The following is a 19,273-nucleotide window of genomic DNA, read 5'->3' on the forward strand; positions in this document are numbered from 1 at the left end:
TATTTGACGATGCTACGATAATATATATTTTTTCTGCAAATTTTATACTATTTTGGTACTTTAGTATAAAATTGTTGCTAGAAGATCTCCCGCGACGTCGGTTTAGCTTCAATAGCAAAAAAACTTTTGCTACAAAGTTTTCGGCGAGGTCTCTGCGGCGAAATATGGTGCTCCGGTAAGGTCTCTGGTGAGTCTTTTTTACTTTGAGTTGAACCATTTTTTTTTTTTGCTTCAATAAAATTAAGCAAAAGCTGGAGCATTTGGCTGCAATGAAGCAATATCTGAATTTGAGGTAACAATTGACATGTGCCACGCAGACAAACAGGAGGCTGGGACTTTTCAGACAATTCCTAGCATTTTCCAAACTAAACCTGGACGAACAGATTGAGGGAGGCCAGTTCGCAGACAACAGAGCCGGACTCGAACAAGGCGTACGCGTAGTTCTCGGAAATTCAGTCTGCCACTCCGACATCAATTAGTAGTCGATCTCCCGATGGCCTATAACACATCCTCTCGCGTGCGCCCTGCTTGGTCTCATGTAACTTTCGAAAGTTGGATTCAACACCGAGCTAGCTAGCGAGAGCACTGCGTGATACGTCCGGAGACCGGCCGTGTCGCACAGGAACACTTACGCGCCGCCGCCATGATCATGGACAGCGTGTTTGGCGTGGTGGGGGGCGGCTTCGCGGTGGTGGCCGCCGGCACCTCCGCCCAGCGGAGCAGCTACGTGTTCAGCAACCCCGACCATGACAGGGTCACGCGCCTCGGCTCCCACCTTCTTCTCGGCGTGTCCGGCGTCCACGGCGACTGGTAATTGCTCGGTCTCTACGATCAAGGCCTCAATCATGTCAGAATCCGGAACTTCGACTCAATTATGTTTCTATTTCGCAGCCTGCGGTTACGAGACGAGACGAGGGCGAGCGTGAGCACCGACAAGATCTCCAGCGCCGCCGGGGCCGCGGACGCCGCACGGGGGGCGGTGCTCGCCTGCGCTCAATCCGCCAACGCAATGATCGCTAGCTACGACACGTCCGAGGGCCCGACGATGTACGCCGTGGGCGGCACCGCGCCGCCGCACCAGGTGGAGAAGTACGGGGCTGCCGGGTGCGGGGCGGGCCTCTGCACGCCGGTGATGGATGAGCACTACCGCCCCGGCATGACAGTGAAGGAAGCGGTGGCTATCGTTGACCGGTGCATCAAGCAGGTCCGGCGGCTCGGGCTCGCCAGCTTCGTGATCATGGTCGTGGACAAGGACGGGGCCAGGGAGTACGCCAGGCGTATAGTAAAGCCGAAGGCCGATATGGAGAAAAAAACTTAGCGAAGGGGCATGTTTTGTAAATTCGAAACAATGAGATTTTTTATGAAATTAGACTAGAAAAAGCTTACGGTAGATTGATTGGGAATTTCTTGACGAGATGCTTAAATCCAGGTTTGGTGAGATTTGGAGGGGCAGAATTAAAGCTATTTTACGTAAAAGTTCCTTTTGTGTTAGAATTAATAACTTTAGCTGCAATTGTATTATGGCTGGTAAGGGTCTTAAACATTTCCCCATGTAATTCAACCTGGTGTTTGATGTGTTTCCAAAATTTTGTTTAAAGCTGCTAGTAATCAATTAATTTGCGGCTTACTTCCTCAAGATCCCTGGTGGTGTCATCAGCCTCCTTCAAAAGGACTTGGTGGATATGTCAAGAAATTTAAAGTGGTTGCTTACCTGCTTTGAGCATCAGATTATAATTACCATAAGAGCGACTTATTGACTAGGAATGTAGATAACGCTGAGGCCAATCTGCTTGCACAGATATTTGGATGTAAGTTGAGTGAGTTTCATTTAATTATTTATTAGGGGTACCTTTGCATTTCTCTAATTAGGAAAGATGATTTGCAGCCTATCCTTAATAAAAATCATTAAGTGTATTGCTGGTTGGCCAGGTACAGTACTCTTATCGCAATAGAATTTTGCTACAACCATGCATTGCAAGTATACCTATGTACCTCCTTTCGTTCTTAATTCCCTAAATGAGAGATTGTTGCTATTAATTCTCAAATGGCATATTTTTTCTAGAATCATATTGCAGATTTAGACAAGTATCACTTGGTTAACTGGGACTGTGAGTAGAAAAAGGGAATTTGGTGGTCTTGGGATTTAGAATATGAGAGATTCTAAACTTTGCCTTTTGGCGTCCTAGATCAAAAGATATCATTTAGATAATAATAAAATCCAGCGGCTGACAGTGGACTATAAGTATAACATTTCTCCAAATATTAATTAAAGCTCAATGGTTACACGTGTCTTCCTTTTGGAAGGATGTGATGTCGGATGCATCTGCTGCTAAGGTAGGGTTTCAAATGGAACATATAAAATGGGAAACTTATTTTATTTTGGAAAGACATATGGCTGGACCACCGCTTTCTTGCGATCCTCCTTTGGGATTGATATACCATTTTTAATGAACAAGATACTATAGTATCGATGATCTCTATAGGTTTATATGATCGATGGGTTGAATTAGTGTATCTTATCCAAACAGTTCAGTTGCTGTGAGGATAAACCTATTTAGCTTTTCCACCAGTTGCTATGGTTCTTTGGAGAACTATTTGTGGTATCTTGAATAAAAATATCAGCTTGGATTTTGAATATGTTGCTAGATAGTGGATTAGTGAGAACAACAATTCGGTGCTTACCATTATTTCATATGCGGTCTTGTGGACCTTGTGGTAAATCCGCAGTGATCTATGCTTTCAAGGCAAAAGTTGGCCAGGTGTTAAGGAAATACTCCGAAAATTATCCTTGACGACCAGAAGTTGGCATCCTCTATGCTTCGACAAAAATAGATGGCATGGTTCAAATAAAGTGAATTGTACGAATGTTTAAATAAAGTAAATGCACAACTAAGAAGCGGTGTGGATTTAGCAGTGATGCTCAACAAGATCCTATTGCCGCTGATAATAGGTAACCTTGTTCTTGATGCGTCGATGCGCTTTGAGGAATCTTTGTATCCTGGTTGTATCATGCTCTTGCTCAAGTGGATCACCATTGGAGAGGTACTGGAAGTTCTCATCTGGCATGTCACGCTCATCTTTAATGATCATGATATTCAAGATGATGTAACATGTCATTATTTTTCATATCACTTTGGTTTGTAGTACTCAGGGCCACGAACAAAGGTAAAGCTCTTCTGAAGTACACCAAAAGCTCTCTCTCTCTCTCTCTGAGTCCTTCCTTCTCGACTCATGCATCATGGCTTAGTAAGATGCCTTGTGTGTCATAGTCTGAGAGATTGTCTTCACAAAGGTGGCCCATGAAAGATATATGTCATTTGCAAGATAATATCCCACAATGTACTTATGTCATTGATTTGATAGTTGCATGGTGGAGCCTCATTCGAAACAATCTTCACAATGGTGATCTTGATAGCACATTGAGAGAGAGCCAGACAATCAAAAAAATAATGCCAAATCCATAGATCTTTCCAGCAACAACCCCAAGAGTTATGGCTAGATCTTTGGAGTGGCCTTGGTACTGACATTTCCATCCTGTAGGATGATTCTTCTATTTTTAGTGCATGCAATTTACCGAGCGAAGCATCCCAGGCCATCCTCATTCTGCATCCTCAGCCAAAAGCCTCTCGGTGTCTTCCTCATTGGGTGACCTCAAGTACCCCGACCTGAAGATCTCAAACATGGCCGATGTGTATATCCGAATGGCCTCCAAGACTGAATCTTCCCGGATGCGGACATAGTCATCAGCGACATCGACAACCACAACACACTTCATCAATGGGCTTGAAGATGTCTCTTGATGCACTTCTCCTCAACTTAAACAAATCATCATGCTTCTTCATGGCTTTTGCAATTATGAGGAAGAGGCTTCTATGCATTCGACCTCGACTGCGAGTCGCTCACGAAGATCGTCACCCGGCGGTGTTGAGCTGCTGCTCTTCGGCCGGTAGTGTTGCATGATCACCGGTGGGGCTCGATAGACATGATGGAAATCCAACCTCGATCATTGGTCCCTCACAGAGCCCGCCACTGCCGAAGACCGTCAGCTGGTGATGCGAGCTTTGGTAAGCCAAACTACGACATCACCGATTGCAGTTTGGACCTACAGGTCACCACGTTTCGATTTGCACCAAATTGAAGAATCAGCGGTGGAGCTAGCGGTCGATTTGGACAACGGCCAGCGGCGGTTAGAGTTTCGGCAGGACGTGGAAGGCTCCGGGGAGCTAGCGGAGTGATTTGGTGTTCGGCGAAGGCATCGCCCGCGACATGACGCACCAAACAGGGTAGAAAGCCAGCTGGTAGTGGAAGGCAAATTATACTTGGCCATCGCTAGGTCAAGTAAATATAAGGAAGCTCGGCCCAGTCGAGTATAGTTTTTACTCCACTAAAGATTATAAAGGATCAGCTAGTGATGTCTAAAGAAGTCAAACCTAAAGTTTACTCCTCTAATCGATTAAAAGCTATCTCTTTTTCGAATAGGGGAGCGTAGCTCCAGCCTCTGCATCAGAAGGCTTTCTTTATTTCAGAGTAATAGTATCAAGTACCAAAGTATATTACAGCTTATGGATCACATAAAATTGCAGCGTGTATTAACCAACGAAATAGATAAAATGAAAGGTGTCTAATTATCTTGGATTCTAAGCAATGGGGGTCAGCCACCCTGGTTGAAGATAGCCCGAATGACCGCCGTCAGCCGAGTGCAACCAAAGTCCATATGTTCCCGCTGCTCCGCAGGAAGAAGGAAAGACCACATGTGGATCCAATACAAAGCCATGTAGATGACCTGCACAAAATTTGAAACCGTGGTCTTGTTAAAAACCACATCGTTTCGACAATTTCATATTGTCCAAACCAATGCACAAACTTCCACTCGAATTCTTGCTTTAACAGAAGTTTCAATCCCATTAATCCAGTTGCCAAACATATTGGTTACATTAGTAGGCGGTGGAATATTAAAAGTAAAATAAACAAATCTCCACACACATTTAGCAAAAAGACATGAAATAAAAAGATGATTAACAGATTCTTGAGCATCACAGAAAACACATTTCATACACCCATGCCAATTTCTTTTTGCTAAATTGTCTTTGGTCAGAATAACCTTTTTATTAAGGAACCACATAAAATCGTAATATTAAGTGGCACCTTTAGCTTCCAAAGATATTTTGGCAAGAATCTTGTATGACCACTAATGAAGTCAGCATACATAGACTTAACCGAAAATAGCCCGAGGTGGTCAGGTGCCATGAGAATCTGTCTGGTTCATCGACCAACTGAATCTCCATTAGTCTTTCTACTAGATTCAGCCGCATAGGCCAGTTATCTCTCGTTAAAGCCCCCCCCCCCCGAAACTAATATTTAATGGCGAATGCGATAAAATATCAGCAACAGTAACATCTTTATGTCGAACAATGTTGAAGAGATATGGATATTGAGCAGAAAGAGATTGATCACCTAACCAAATATCATCCCAGAATCGAATTTTCTCCCCATTGCCAATTATAAAAGAGCCTCTACCAATGAACTCATCTTTGACTCCCATTAGACCCTTCTAAAACGGTGAATCATTTGGTTTGGCTTTTACTTGAGTGAGAGTTTTTTGACAAATATATTTATTTCGTAGCAGCTCTTGCCACATCCCTTGCTCGTTCAGTAACTTAAAAAGCCATTTACTTAGTAAGCACTTGTTTTTTAACCGATGCCCACCCCCCCCCGATTAAAAGCTATCTGGAAATGCCTTGAACATGTTACAAGTTTTGAAAGATATCGAAAACAAATTCTGTGAGAGCTAGTTCACAAATTCATCTCCATGGATCCACTCGAGTTGTACATCTAAAAATAGATAACCAAATCATTTCAGAAATTACTGAGTTTAGTCTACGGACACTACTATATTTTCTGCTCTTTTGTGAGGGATGTATTTTTCTCCGCGGTGGCCACGCACCCTCTGCCCCGGCGGGGCCGAATGGACGAGGCATTCTCCCTGGTGTGCTCCTCATGGCAGAAGAGGTGTGTCTTGGCGGCGGAGGTGGCACAGAGGAGGGCCATGGGAATTTACCGGAGTGGTCCGAGCTTGCGCGGACTCACGGAAAGAGTAGGTGTTGGGCAAGTGGAAAGCAGAACCCTTCAGTCCCCGCATAACCACGACATCCTGGTGGAGAGGAACACCGGAGGCGGTGTTTCAGGTGACAGACGCAACGGTCGAGGGCGCGCGAACATCGCTGGAGTTGATGTGTACGGGCATCGTGTTCTCCAGCGTCCAACTGGACAGCGTGCTTAGCGGGTCGACGATGACGCCCTTCCTCAACGTGAGTAGAGCCTCGAGCTGGACATATCACACCGGGGCATCCGCGACGGTAGCCGCCACCTCCACGAGTGAAGGCACCAGTTCGGCCGCGAGAATGTGTAGAGGCAGTTGTACTGAGTGTTGCTCTCCGCAATTTCACCTGCGAATTTGTTTTGTTTTTGAGAAACACAGTATAAACGTAGGCGCTCACATACACGCGCATACACTAACCCCCTATGAACGCACGCACACCCTACCCTTATGAGCACCTCCAAAATACTGAGCTGGCATATTGGATCTTGAAATTAACGAAGTCACCACAGACGCCTCGCTGTCGACGGAAACATTGCCTCCCACTGAATGAATATTCCGCCTTTATAAGACACACAGATGTCAAACCTAGGGTTTGAACTCTGGTGGGCTGGGGCATAACCACCCTCCTAACCACTCAACCTCAGTTAATCCTGTCGATTGATGGAATTCCTTGAGTGCTACTGCGTATAGGGAACTTGTGGGATCCATGCGCCGTGGTCAATTTGGTGTGGCCACCGGCGCTCTCCCTCGTGGACGAAGGCTGAAGTTGCCGTTCTCCGGTTGCAAACCGTTTTCACCGTCCAACCAGATCGCACCAACTCATGTTCACTTGTAGTCTAAGCAGTCTAAACCAAATCAATCTAGTTAAAACTGGTAAACCGGAAATGCTTAGGGCATGTGCAATGGTTGATAAGACTGTCTTATCTTAATTGTGCCATGTAATCTAGATATGATGGTAAAATATGATGTATAATGGGTTATTTTTTAGTTTTATCTTTAATAACTAGACATCATAAATATGTGGTGAGACAGATTGTGCTAAGAGATCATCTCTTAGCTAAGAGAAGACATAGTCTTTTTTTAGCTTTCTCTTTCCTCCACATCAACATTTATCCTACGTGGCATTGCTAAGATATCACCATTGTACATGCCCTTAGGGCCTGACCACGGCAGATAAATCCAAGAATAGTACCTATGTGAAACACAACAGTATCTATAATCCACCAATGCAAAACCAATAGAAAACTTAAACTATTGGCTCTATCCATAAATAGATATTTAAATTTGATAATATATAAACATACATTACATAGCGTATACATATATTTAAATTTTGACAAATCGAAGACATTCACGTATGGATAGAGGTAATAATAAAGATAACGCATTTCAGGATCACTAATGTGAAATTAGCGCTTCAGTCCGATGACCGATCGAGACACTCACACGGTGGACACAGCATAGAACGCAGCGGCCGCGAGAGCGAACACCAGACCCACTGGGCCATGGAGCGACGAGACACCATTCTGCTGCAGGTGCCCTTGAAAGCCGAATATGATCTTTGGCAACGTGATCACAAGTCACGGCCCCCCTCTCATATATATATATCAACAATACAATTACAAGTCGGTTTACAAAACGTGATTAGCTAGGAAACTTGGAGTCTACTCCAAGTTGCTTGAGAGAAGCCGTGTCCTTCTCTAACACGCCCCGCTGATCCGAACCGGGGAGAGCATCGACGTGAAGACTGGAGCGAAACTCTCTGAAGAGAATAGTAGGCAGCCCTTTCGTGAATATATCGGCATATTGCGAAGATGATGGCACATGCAGCACACGAACAGTGCCAAGAGCAACCTTTTCACGTACAAAATGTATGTCAAGTTCAATGTGCTTGGTGCGCTTATGATGTACTGGGTTGGCGGAGAGATAGACCGCACTCACATTGTCACAATAGACAATAGTAGCAGTGTGGAGGGGACACCTGAAGCTCCTGCATAAGTTGACGAACCCAACAAGCTTCGCAACAGCTGTGGCAACCGCTCGATATTCTGCTTCAGCACTAGAGCGAGAGACAGTTGTTTGACGACGTGAAGACCAGCTAATCAAATTATCTCCGAGATACATGCAAAACCCCGACGTGGAGCGTCGAGTATCCGGGCAGCCTGCCCAGTCAGCATCCGAGTAGGCAATGAGAGAATGAGAGGAAGATTTATGGAGTGTGAGACCATGAGAAATTGTACCCTTGAGGTAGCGAAGAATCCGTTTGATAAGAGAAAAGTGGGGCTCACGAGGAGCATGCATGTGTAGGCAAACTTGTTGGACGGCATATGAGATGTCGGGACGAGTAAGAGTGGCATATTGAAGAGCCCCAGCAAGGCTACGATAGAAAGACGGATCAGACACGGGTGGACCGGCAGTAGAAGAAAGTTTGGACGAAGTGTCGATAGGGGTGGTGACAGGATGACAGTCACGCATGCCTGCGCGATTAAGAATATCAAGAATATACTGATGTTGAGAAAGATGAATACTAGTTGGAGATCGAGAGACTTGGATGCCAAGAAAATGGTGAAGGGGCCCAAGATCCTTCATTGCAAATTCATGGCTAAGAGACTGAGTTATAGTGTAGAGGAAAGTTGGAGAGGATGCTGTAAGAATAATGTCATCAACATATAGGAGGAGGTAAGCGGTGTCCAGACCGCGACGAAGAATAAAGAGAGAAGCATCAGACTTAGATTCGACAAAACCTATGGTGCGAGCAAAGGTGGAAAATCGTTGAAACCATGCCCGAGGAGCCTGTTTGAGCCCGTATAGAGATTTGAGAAGCCGACATACATGAGTGGGAGTTTGGGGATCGATGAAACCAGATGGTTGTTGGCTGTAGACAACCTCATCAAGATTTCCATGAAGAAATGCGTTTTTGACATCGAGTTGATGAATAGGCCAGGATTTAGAGAGAGCAAGATACAGGACGATGCGAATAGTTGCAGGTTTAACGACAGGGCTAAAGGTTTCATCATAATCAACACCCGGTTGCTGAGAAAATCCACGAACAACCCATCGAGCTTTGTGACGAGCGAGAGAGCCATCAGCATTATATTTGTGACGGAAAATCCACTTTCCACTTACTATGTTAGCACCGGGAGGAGGAGGAACAAGAGTCCATGTATGATTAAGTGTGAGAGCATCAAACTCTTCTTGCATGGCACTGCGCCAATTAGGATCTCGAAGGGCGGTTAGATAATTGGTTGGCAGAGGAGAGGAGACGATGGCTTGAAGGTTTAGTTTTTCACGTGGGCCAGGGAGGCGACCGGTGGTGGAGCGTGTGCGATGCACGACAGGTGTAGGAGGTTGGGGCGGACGAGCAGGTGGTGGGCTGGGCACGGGTGGAGTGTGACCTGCCGCGGCAGGAGAAGAGGGCGCGGCAGGCTGCCGTGGCTCCTCAGCAGGATGCCGCGGGCTGGCTGCGGGCGAATGGGCGGCCGTGGCAGGGCGTCCTGCCGGGAGAAACGGAGGAATTGGGGGGTCAAAAAGTTCAGGTATGGAGGTAGGTGCAGGTGTTGGCGAGGTAGCAGGAGCATACGGAAACGAGTTTTCATCAAAGATTACATGCCGGGAGATGATGATGCGACGTGTGGCGAGATCAAGGCAGCGATAGCCTTTGTGACGAGAAGGATAGCCGAGAAAGACACATTTGGTAGAGCGAGGGGAAAGTTTGTTGGCTGAGGTTGAGAGAGTGTTGGGATAACATAAACAGCCGAAAACACGTAGGGTATGGTATGGTGGAGTGGTTCCGAGGAGACGCTCATAAGGCGTGGAGAGGGAAGTAGCTTTGGTCGGACGAATATTGATGAGAAAAGTGGCGGTATGGAGGGCTTCAGCCCATAGGGAAGGAGGCATAGAGGCTTGGAATAGGAGAGTGCGAATTACATTGTTAGTGGTGCGAATAGCACGTTCGGCCTTGCCGTTTTGCTGCGATGTGTGTGGACAAGAGAATCGAAAGAGGGTGCCGTTTTGAGTAAAGAAGGAGTTAACTTGATTGTTATCAAATTCGCGACCATTGTCACATTGAATGGCGAGGATGGGGAGGTTAAATTGGGTTCGAGCATAAGCATGAAAGGCGGTGAAAGTTGCATAGACATCAGATTTTTTGCGAAGGGGAAAGGTCCAAAAATAATGTGTATAATCATCCACAATAATAAGATAATAAGCAAAACCAGAAGTGCTCGGAATAGGAGATGTCCACAAGTCACAATGCAGTAACTGAAAAGGTTTTACACTAAAAGACTCTGAGGAATAAAAAGGTAGCCTAATGTGACGGCCTAGTTGACAAGCATGACATAAGGACGATGGAGGTTTATTGCTAGGTATGTGTTGTTGCTGGTGTAGACGTTGCATGGTGGGATGGCCGGGGTGGCCAAGCCGGCGATGCCAAAGCTCGGATGATGAGGTGGCGAGTAGGGTCCTGGCTTCTGGTGGGCGGCAAAGGGAGTAGAGCGGGCCAGGACTATTGCATCGAAGAATCACGGTCTTGGTAAGAAGATCCTTCACAGAGAAACCGAAAGGGTCAAATTCAATGGAGCAAAGATTATCGATGGTGAATTGGCGAACAGAAATAAGATTTTTGATGATGTGAGGAACAATAAGAATATTGCGGAGAAAAAGATTTTTAGAGTCGAAGGAAAAGGTGTGAGAGCCGGTGTGAGTAACAGGAAGAGATGCACCATTGCCTACTATGATTTTATGTGAAGAGAAGGGGACGGGAGAGGAAAGAATACCATGATCGGATGCCATGTGGGACGAAGCGCCGGAGTCCATGACCCACTCCTGGCCGCCAGGGAGCTGCATGTTCTGGAGAGCGGTAAGAAGAGCTGGATCAATCTGCTGTTGCGGCTGTGGTTGAAGCATCATGTTGTTGGGAGGCTGCTGGTAGCCCATGGCGGTGTAAGCCTGGTACGGTGGCAGAGCTGGTCGAGGCCCCAAGACACCAGGGGTTGGGGCGCGCCAACGGGGCTGCCATGGAGAGGACAGCGCAGGCTGCTGCTGCTGAAGCTGAGAAGCGCGCGTCGGGAGGCCGGTCCACGGATTGAACATCCACGGGCTATTGCTGTCACGGCCGCGCCCGCGACCACCGCCACGACCGCGTCGGCCTCCAGGGCCACCACCCCGGCCAAAGTTGTTGTAGAAGCCGGGCTGGAGGGACTGAGGAGGGCGCGGATCAGGAGGACCGCTGCCACGGCCGGCGGCAGGAGGGGCGCCTCCGACATGCGGTATGATGGTGCCGCCGGTGGGTAGAACGCTATTGCCGCTGGCCCAGAGCGCGGTCGATGCCGCGTGTTTTGCATCAGTTTTCTTTTGCGCCTCCTCGAGAACCAGGGCGGAGCGTGTCTGCAGGAACGTCGGGAACGGCACCTGGTAAGGGAGGAAGGAACGGAGGTGACTGTATTGCTGGTTGAGGCCGCGCAGAACCGTGAGGACGAGGGTTTCGTCCGAGATCTTCTCATCAACATCGCCGAGAGCATCGGCAAGGGACTTAAGTTTGGCGCAGTAGTCGTGAACGCTCATGTCTCCTTGTGGCGTGTTGCGGAATTCCGCGTCGAGGGAGAGGGCGCGGCTTTTCTTGTTGTCATGGAAGAGGTTGGCGATGGCGTCCCATATCTGCCGCGCCGTCGATCCCGGGGCCATGATGATGCCGAAGAGTTCGGGGGAGATCGAGCCGTAGATCCAAGAGAGGACGGTGAAGTCGTCGCGCGCCCAGTCGGAGGTGGGCGAAGTATCCGATGGAGAAGCATCGGCCGTGCCGGTGACATGGCTTGTGAGGCCGTAGCGGCCTAGGGCGACGAGGAAGAGCTCGCGCCACTTGATGTAGTTGGAGTCCTGCAGATCAAGGGTGATGGCGACGACGTTCTTGATGGAGGAGACATAGGTGGAGGGGTTTTGGGGAGTAGGGCTGCTATCGACGGCCTTGCCCATCTCAGCGGCGCGGCGGTCGAGTTCTTCTTTGCGCGCCTGGAGGAGGGATTCGCGCTGCTTGAGCTCGGCTTCGAGCTTGGTGATCTCGTCGGGAGTCATCACGACGGCGGGGGTAGGGGTAGGGTTTCGGAATTTTTAGGGTTTTTGGAGGGGGGGTAGGATCGGCTGGTGCTCTGATACCATGAAAGCCGAATATGATCTTTGGCAACGTGATCACAAGTCACGGCCCCCCTCTCATATATATATATCAACAATACAATTACAAGTCGGTTTACAAAACGTGATTAGCTAGGAAACTTGGAGTCTACTCCAAGTTGCTTGAGAGAAGCCGTGTCCTTCTCTAACAGCCCTGATGGCGTCGCCTTTGATCCTGAGTCGGCAGCCGCAGGTGTCTGCAACTCCGGCGTGGTCGGCGCGTCGGTGACCGGAGCACTGGCACCACCAGCTGCGAAAGAGAGAAAACCTTTTCTTTCAGCAATGCAGGAACCAAAAGCAGAATATGTATGCACGCTAGGTAGACCTGTGAATTTTAATCTCCTCATGTCTAATGGTTTCATCGATCGAGCACTTACCGTCGTTACACTTGCTCACCGGAGGAGTCTGCACATTGCACGCCTTGGGGAGCTCGAGTGCCCGCGTCTTGTTGATGGTCATGCCGCCGACCGAGTCGCCGCCGAGCGCGCTGCAGAGGCACTCTGGCTGGGACTGCACTACGGAGCTGAGCTGCGAGCAGCATGATTTGGCCGGCGCCGTCTCGTTGCCGCTGATGTAGTTCATGCACGGGTACAGGCCGATCAGCGCCACCGTGCATCCAGACTGCGCAGACGCCGACATCACCAGCACCGCCGCCACCGCCACCACGAAGAAGCTTTTTGCTCCGATAATTGCCATTGATTTCCCCCCTCTTCCCCTTAGCTTGCTACTATTGGGAGAGATTAAGCTTCTTTGGTGGATCAGAGCGAGATGCTGCTTGCTTGGGTTGATTGGGCTGTCAGCTGTGTAGGTGTCTGCTTTTGGTGTTTGAGTTTGTGTCATTTATAGTAGTGGTTTTTGTTGGGGAAGGTGGAATTAGTTGGGTATGTTGGTGAGCTGCAGGTCCCTACTTCCAACACATGACACGGATTGATTTTTTTGTACGAATTAGGGGGTGTTCAGAGTTGAACCGGGTGTTGTTCGATGCCGTGTTAGAAGATGGCAACAACGGTACCAACTACAAAGTGTCACGGTGGGGTTGGCTGCCTCTTGTATTTTTCTTCATGATTTGTCTTCTTGACATGCAAAATATTCTTTTTCGACAAGGAGTGATCTTATTAAATCTCATAAGCGGTATTAATGCGATAGAGTTTACACGCGGCCTCTGCATATGTCTATGTACTCCCTCCGTCCTACGAACCTTGCCTGATTTATTAAAATTTAGATATCTAAAAAAAATGAATTAGTTGCTAGGAGGAACTAGACACTAAATGATATAGAAGAAGCGGGACCTCGGCGTGAGAATTCCAGAAATTCGCTCTTGACAGGATTCGAACTCTGGTCGTTGGAATGCGCCACTGCGACCTCAACCACTGGGCTATGCCCACGTCCTCAAAAAATTTAGATATCTAGACACTAAATACATGTAGATACATCTAAATTTTAACAAATCTCAGACAACTTCAGAGAAACGGATGGAATATATAGAATGCAAACAACCAATAAGAAAGCCAAAGAAGAAATGAAAAGACAAAAGATGCAATCTTGCAAGATTACAAAGATGCCTAAGATAGTGGACTGCCGATCTAACGACTATGGCGCTATGGCGCCATGAGTGTGACATAAAAGCATCATTGATCACATGTTTCAATCTTGTACATGCTGACAAGGGTAGGTTTTTGCAAGGAGCCAGCTTCATTTAGTGAAGCGAGTTGATGAACAGCTTTTATTCTACTTCATAAATATTTGATCAATCAAGTAAGAGTGAGTTCAGTTGTACAAGGATATTACATAGCAAATGTCCGATCCTAAACCTAACACATGGATGTTGCCCACCATGTACACTCCAAATTCCACCCGTGAAAGATCTTACAAAAAATGTATGGTTTCACAATTGAACAATGCATTTGGATCCCAAACTCAGTGGAGCCCTTCATTTCAAAATTCGAAAATGACCTTTCAAGTTTTAAAAAAATCTAAAAATATATTCATATAAGCATATGGATTGAGATATCAAATTTTACCCATATGTGTTGTGTTTAATTGTTTATACACAAATTGTAGCTTTCCTAGCTGAAGTTATCACTTCATAATCCTCTTGCGCAGAGAAGGTTCATGTAAGCATATGGATTGAGATTATGGCTTGGTGATTCGTGACTTGAAGCATCGGCATTGACAAGTAGGGGCGACAACACGGGAGGAATTCATCGCCAAAACTTGCAGGGTGAAAACTCAAAGTCTGGTCTTAATTGGTTGTGACTAGCAACGACCTTGCTGAAGGCATTGTTTTGTGAGTGTTGACTTTCTCCGGGTGAAAACATATGGTTATTGATCATGGTGATGACAGTTTCTTTCTTTGAGGCATCGTTTTTGGAGATTATGAATTTCTCGTGTTGTCTTAGTGGTGGTTGATCCACTGTTACAAGGAACAAATCTCTGTAGTAGAACTTTTATTTTCTATAATTCTTTTTTTTTTCTAGTTGTGTGCAACTATATTGCACTAGGATATTGCGTTGTTGCAGAAGCTAGATGTAATTTGTATCTTCGTGATATTAATATATTTCTTTTATTAAAAAGATACAATGAGTAAATTTATATTTCAAGTGCGGAAGATGAATCCAATGATAGTACATATATGAAACACCTGACTTATAATCCTCACCAGTGCTAAGCCTGTAGGAAAAGTAAATAATACTAGTACTAACAGGAAAAATAAAGGCATTTCAATTTTCAAGAGCACCAATGCTAAACCAGCACTTCAGTCCACTGAACGAGTCGCTCACACAGTGGACATGGTGTAGAACGCAGCGGCCGCCAGCGCGAACACCAGACTCGCTGGGCCATGGAGCGACGAGACACCATTCTGCTGCATATACCCTGATGGGGTCGCCTTTGACCCTGAGCCGGCAGCCGCAGGTGTCTGCAACTCCGGCGTAGTCGGCGTGGTCGGCGCATCGGCGACCGGAGCACTCGCACTACCAGCTGCGAAAGAGAGAAACTTTTTCTTTGAGCAATGCAGGAAACAAAAGCATGTATGAACGGTGGGTAGACTAGTGAATCTGAATCTGTTCTTCTTGTCTAATGGTTTTGTCGATGGAACACTTACCGCCGTTGCACTTGCTCACCGGCGGGGTCTGCACGTTGCACGCCTTGGGCAGCTCGAGCGCGCGCGTCTTGTTGATGGTCATGCCGCCGACGGAGTCGCCGCCGAGCGCGCTACAGAGGCACTCCGGCTGCGACTGCACTACAGAGCTGAGCTGCGAGCAGCATGACTTGGCCGGCGCAGTCTCATTGCCACTGATGTAGTTCATGCACGGGTACAGGCCGATCAGCGCCACCGTGCACCCGGACTGCGCATAGGCCGACGTCACCAGCAGCGCGGCCGCCGCCAGGAAGAGGCATCTTGCTCTGATCGCCGCCATTGATTTCCCTGCCTCTCTCTCTCTCCTTAACTTGCTACTACGGCGATAGTCTAAGCTTCTTTGGAGGATCGGAGCTAGATGCTGCTTGCTTGCGTTTGATTGGGCTGTGTGTTTGTGCTTTTGGAGTTGAGTTTGTGTCATTATATAGGAGTGATATTTGTTGGGGAAGGTGGAATTAGTTGGGTATGTTGGTGGGCTGCATGGCCCTACTTCCTGCACTTGACACGGAATGATTTCTTTATCCGAATTCCTGGAGCAGCCGTGTACAAGTTACTAACAGAAAAACTTTTATTTATGTGGCTGCTAAATTAATTAGTTGATGTTCAGAGTTGAACCAGGTGTCGTTCGATGCCGTCTTAGAAGATGACCAACGGTACTAACAACTAAGCAGTGTCACGGTGGGGTTATGTTGACTGCCTCTTGTATTTTTCTTCAGGATTTGTCATCTTTACATGGAATGCGTAATACTTAAACTACTAGATACCGCGGTGGAAAGACATTTTTATCTGACGAGGATTGATATTATCTGATCTCACAAGTCGCGTCAAGGTGATAGAGTTTACACCTAGTCTTCGCATGAACATAACGCACGCAGGCTATAAGAGTGTCAACGAAGAAAAGTAATAGGAATAATACATGATCATGCAAGATTACAATTTACAAAGATGTCTAAGGTCGTGGAGGGCTGATCTAACGAATATGCCACCACAATGTGAAATAAAAACAGCATTGATCACATGTTCCAATCATGTGGCTCACAAGAGAAGGTGTATATAGGTTTATTTTCAAAAAGCCAACTGCGGTTAAGTGAAACAAGTTCAAAACATGTTTTATCCTACTTCATAAATATTTGGTCAATCAAGTAGTTGAGTTTAGTGAAACAAAAATATTACGCACCAAGTGTCTAATCTTCAACCTAACCCATGGATATTACACACCATGTGCACAAAAATCCCAGCTATAAACGATCATATACACAAGATAGGGTTTCACTTGTGAATCAATCCTACACACGTTTTATTTCTAAAAAAGAATCATCTCTTGCAGTTACCTACCCATGCACCCACTAACATCCTCACACCCCTATGAAGATACCACCTAATTTTTAATTTTTCGGGATAGTTTCATTTTCTAAATTTGTTTGCTATTACGAATTGACACATGCCAACATGGATTCCACTTGGAATTTGACATTGGCATGTATACTCCATCGGAATTTGTGGCATCCATGCAATAATTGTACTAATGCCAACCACCCGTGAAGAGCATTCCATGTCGCAAGGTTAGGCCCGACTAAACCCCGCTTGAAATTCACATTATATGAGGATGTTCCGAACACCTCCATTATAGTATCACTTTTGTGACAGAATATGGTAAAAAGATAGTTATTAGTCTTAGAGGGTGAAATTTCCTAGCCATTTATCCTAACAAAAAAAAATCGCCCAGCCTTTTTGATAATAAATGATTTAAGTGGAAGATATTTGTTTGCTTAGACATCTCCAATATGTGAATCTCCCAGTTTCCAATAAACCTGGAAGATGGCCTTTGAGCTACCATAATTTCTCCTCGGGACCTTTTGTCAGGGCTCATCCTTCGTAAGAAGCTTAAAAAGAAATTTAGTAAGGAGATCTTTAACTTTAATGACTTTATCTTAAATACCAAGACTACCATGGTCTTCCATACGATATGTTAGATTATTAGGCAATTTCCGAGTGAGTTTAATCACATATACACTAACATACGCAACCATACACATCATACTAAGCACATGCAACATATTTAAATATGGAGCAAGTAGTAGCGCAATATTTAAGATGAGAAGCACGTACATCGTGACCGGGAAGCTCGCTCAATCAGCAGCATCACCATGGCCATCGTTGATCGCCATGGTGTTGTCGGAGAAGCCGGATCTTTCAATGAAGCAGAAGGCCGGCGAGGAAGAAGACGATCATCAATGATAAGTCGCATCAAGATGCTAGCCAAAAATCTTATCGCCAGTTGATGGCACCCAAGTGTAGGAGATCAATTGCAGTACTTTTCAATAATAAAAATTTGTCGAAAACACGAGAAAATAAAGGTATTGGTTAGAAAATTTGACAAGTAAACAATAATAATAAATCAATAGTTCTAGTGTTTTGTGTGTATAGTTTGCAATAAAGTAAGAAAGTAAATTGCAGTATCTAAATGCTCTCAATGAGAAAAAACCCAATCATCTATGTACCAATAGTACAAACTCAAGTGTGTGTGCACTTATACGAGACAAATGTTCATGAGGACGGCATGGATTTAGTAGCATAAGAGTTCTACACGACATAGTAAATATTTTGTCAACATTCAATCAAGGGCGGAGTTTAAATTAGGTGCAACCATAGATGTGAGCAAACAGACCCCTTATGATGGGTCCTAGAGCCATTTTCATGAGCAAGTATAGGAATCGTTAAGACATAAATATCCCACTATAGTAATAAGATCATTGGTCGCCGATATAAACCCCTCTAATGCAACTCATAGTATTGAAAAATGGTTTCTGTCAGTCTGTCCATTCCAACACACATTCATTACATTAAAGTGCAGTCCTATGAGCCCATATAGGTGAAGTAATATGCAGTAGAAGTTCGCATAAAACCATCATAGAAGAACCTAAAAGATAGAAAACTTGACCAAATACTCACTGCACATCATATAGAATCATAGCCAGATTATCCTATGACCTTAGGAACGTGGAGAACTATTTACAAGTATCAAACATGATATGGACTAGAGGCATAATGATTACAACACAACTGAATATATAATCTCTTCACCAAATAAAGATAAAGTACCAATCACAGACATGCAAATAGCCTCAAAATGATATCGGGGTTCAATTCAACACAAACTATGAAGGAAATGAAGTCGATCTCGTAGATGGAGATGGTGGTGATGACGGTGCTAATGGAGATGTTGATGGAGATACCTCCCCCCAAGCCAAGGAGGAGTGGTGATGAAGATGGCGTCGATTTCCCCTTCACCGGAGGCACCGGTGCGGCAGGATCTGCCCTCTCCCGGAAGAGGAGAGGACTATCGCCTCCGCTGCCGCCTCAATAAATCTCGGAAAAATATGGCTTGGGTTTTTAGGCGAAACGGAGGCTATAGTATAAAAGGGGACCCGGGGTGCAAACGGACCAGGGTGGCGCGCCCTACATGTCTTGGCGCGCCACCTGGTGCCGTTTGTCTCTCGTGGCCTCCCTCGCGTGCTTCTTTTGCTCACGGTCCTTCTCTTGGTGAAAAACTGATCAACTATTTTTGCCTCGGTTTTTAGGTGTCCGAAAAGCCCTGAAATAATTAAAAAACGAAAAAGTGGGTTTTCTGTCTCCCAGATTTTAAATACCAATGATTGGGACTTTGTAGGAAAGTTCTGAAAATCAACTAAAATGCATAAATAATGATGTATGATGGCATATATCAATGTAAACTAAACATCTATGTAGCATAATGATGATGTAAAATGCACGGTGATGCACACAATCGTTGGGATGGGGAAGATTAGAGGACAACAACAAAAGGAATTGGATTCAAGAGAGAGACATAAGCGAGTGGAAAATTCTAG

At 45.9% G+C, this 19,273-nt stretch overlaps 3 protein-coding genes across 3 annotated transcripts; 1 reads left to right on the plus strand and 2 right to left on the minus strand.

Moving 5' to 3' along the window:
* Positions 1–649: 649 nt before the first annotated feature.
* Positions 650–1,318, plus strand: LOC124704665 (proteasome subunit beta type-2-like). The gene is made up of 2 exons (XM_047236936.1): positions 650–810; positions 892–1,318. Exons 1-2 carry the CDS (start codon positions 650–652, stop codon positions 1,316–1,318), a joined length of 588 nt encoding a protein of 195 aa, XP_047092892.1.
* A 6,224-nt stretch (positions 1,319–7,542) lies between these two features.
* On the minus strand, positions 7,543–12,961 carry LOC124697669 (non-specific lipid transfer protein GPI-anchored 5-like). The gene is made up of 4 exons (XM_047230222.1): positions 12,643–12,961; positions 12,416–12,515; positions 12,368–12,374; positions 7,543–7,629 (listed from the first exon to the last, which is right to left on the minus strand). The coding sequence occupies exons 1-4, from the start codon at positions 12,959–12,961 to the stop codon at positions 7,543–7,545; spliced, it is 513 nt and encodes a 170-aa protein (XP_047086178.1).
* A 2,080-nt stretch (positions 12,962–15,041) lies between these two features.
* Positions 15,042–15,684, minus strand: LOC124697670 (non-specific lipid transfer protein GPI-anchored 5-like). Its single transcript, XM_047230223.1, has 2 exons — positions 15,369–15,684; positions 15,042–15,244 (listed from the first exon to the last, which is right to left on the minus strand). Exons 1-2 carry the CDS (start codon positions 15,682–15,684, stop codon positions 15,042–15,044), a joined length of 519 nt encoding a protein of 172 aa, XP_047086179.1.
* Positions 15,685–19,273: the final 3,589 nt, after the last annotated feature.

This window comes from Lolium rigidum, chromosome 3 (assembly GCF_022539505.1).
Source record: "Lolium rigidum isolate FL_2022 chromosome 3, APGP_CSIRO_Lrig_0.1, whole genome shotgun sequence".
Taxonomy (NCBI): domain Eukaryota; kingdom Viridiplantae; phylum Streptophyta; class Magnoliopsida; order Poales; family Poaceae; genus Lolium; species Lolium rigidum.

Bases quoted from the DNA above. Each gene is read 5' to 3' on its own strand.
- LOC124704665 (XM_047236936.1), top strand. From the start codon at position 650: ATGGACAGCGTGTTTGGCGTGGTGGGGGGCGGCTTCGCGGTGGTGGCC. The intron at 811-891 runs GTAATTGCTCGG...TCTATTTCGCAG, and splicing joins TCCGGCGTCCACGGCGACTG to CCTGCGGTTACGAGACGAGA.
- LOC124697669 (XM_047230222.1), bottom strand. From the start codon at position 12,961: ATGGCAATTATCGGAGCAAAAAGCTTCTTCGTGGTGGCGGTGGCGGCG. The intron at 12,516-12,642 runs GTAAGTGCTCGA...TCTCTTTCGCAG, and splicing joins GGTGAGCAAGTGTAACGACG to CTGGTGGTGCCAGTGCTCCG.
- LOC124697670 (XM_047230223.1), bottom strand. From the start codon at position 15,684: ATGGCGGCGATCAGAGCAAGATGCCTCTTCCTGGCGGCGGCCGCGCTG. The intron at 15,245-15,368 runs GTAAGTGTTCCA...TCTCTTTCGCAG, and splicing joins GGTGAGCAAGTGCAACGGCG to CTGGTAGTGCGAGTGCTCCG.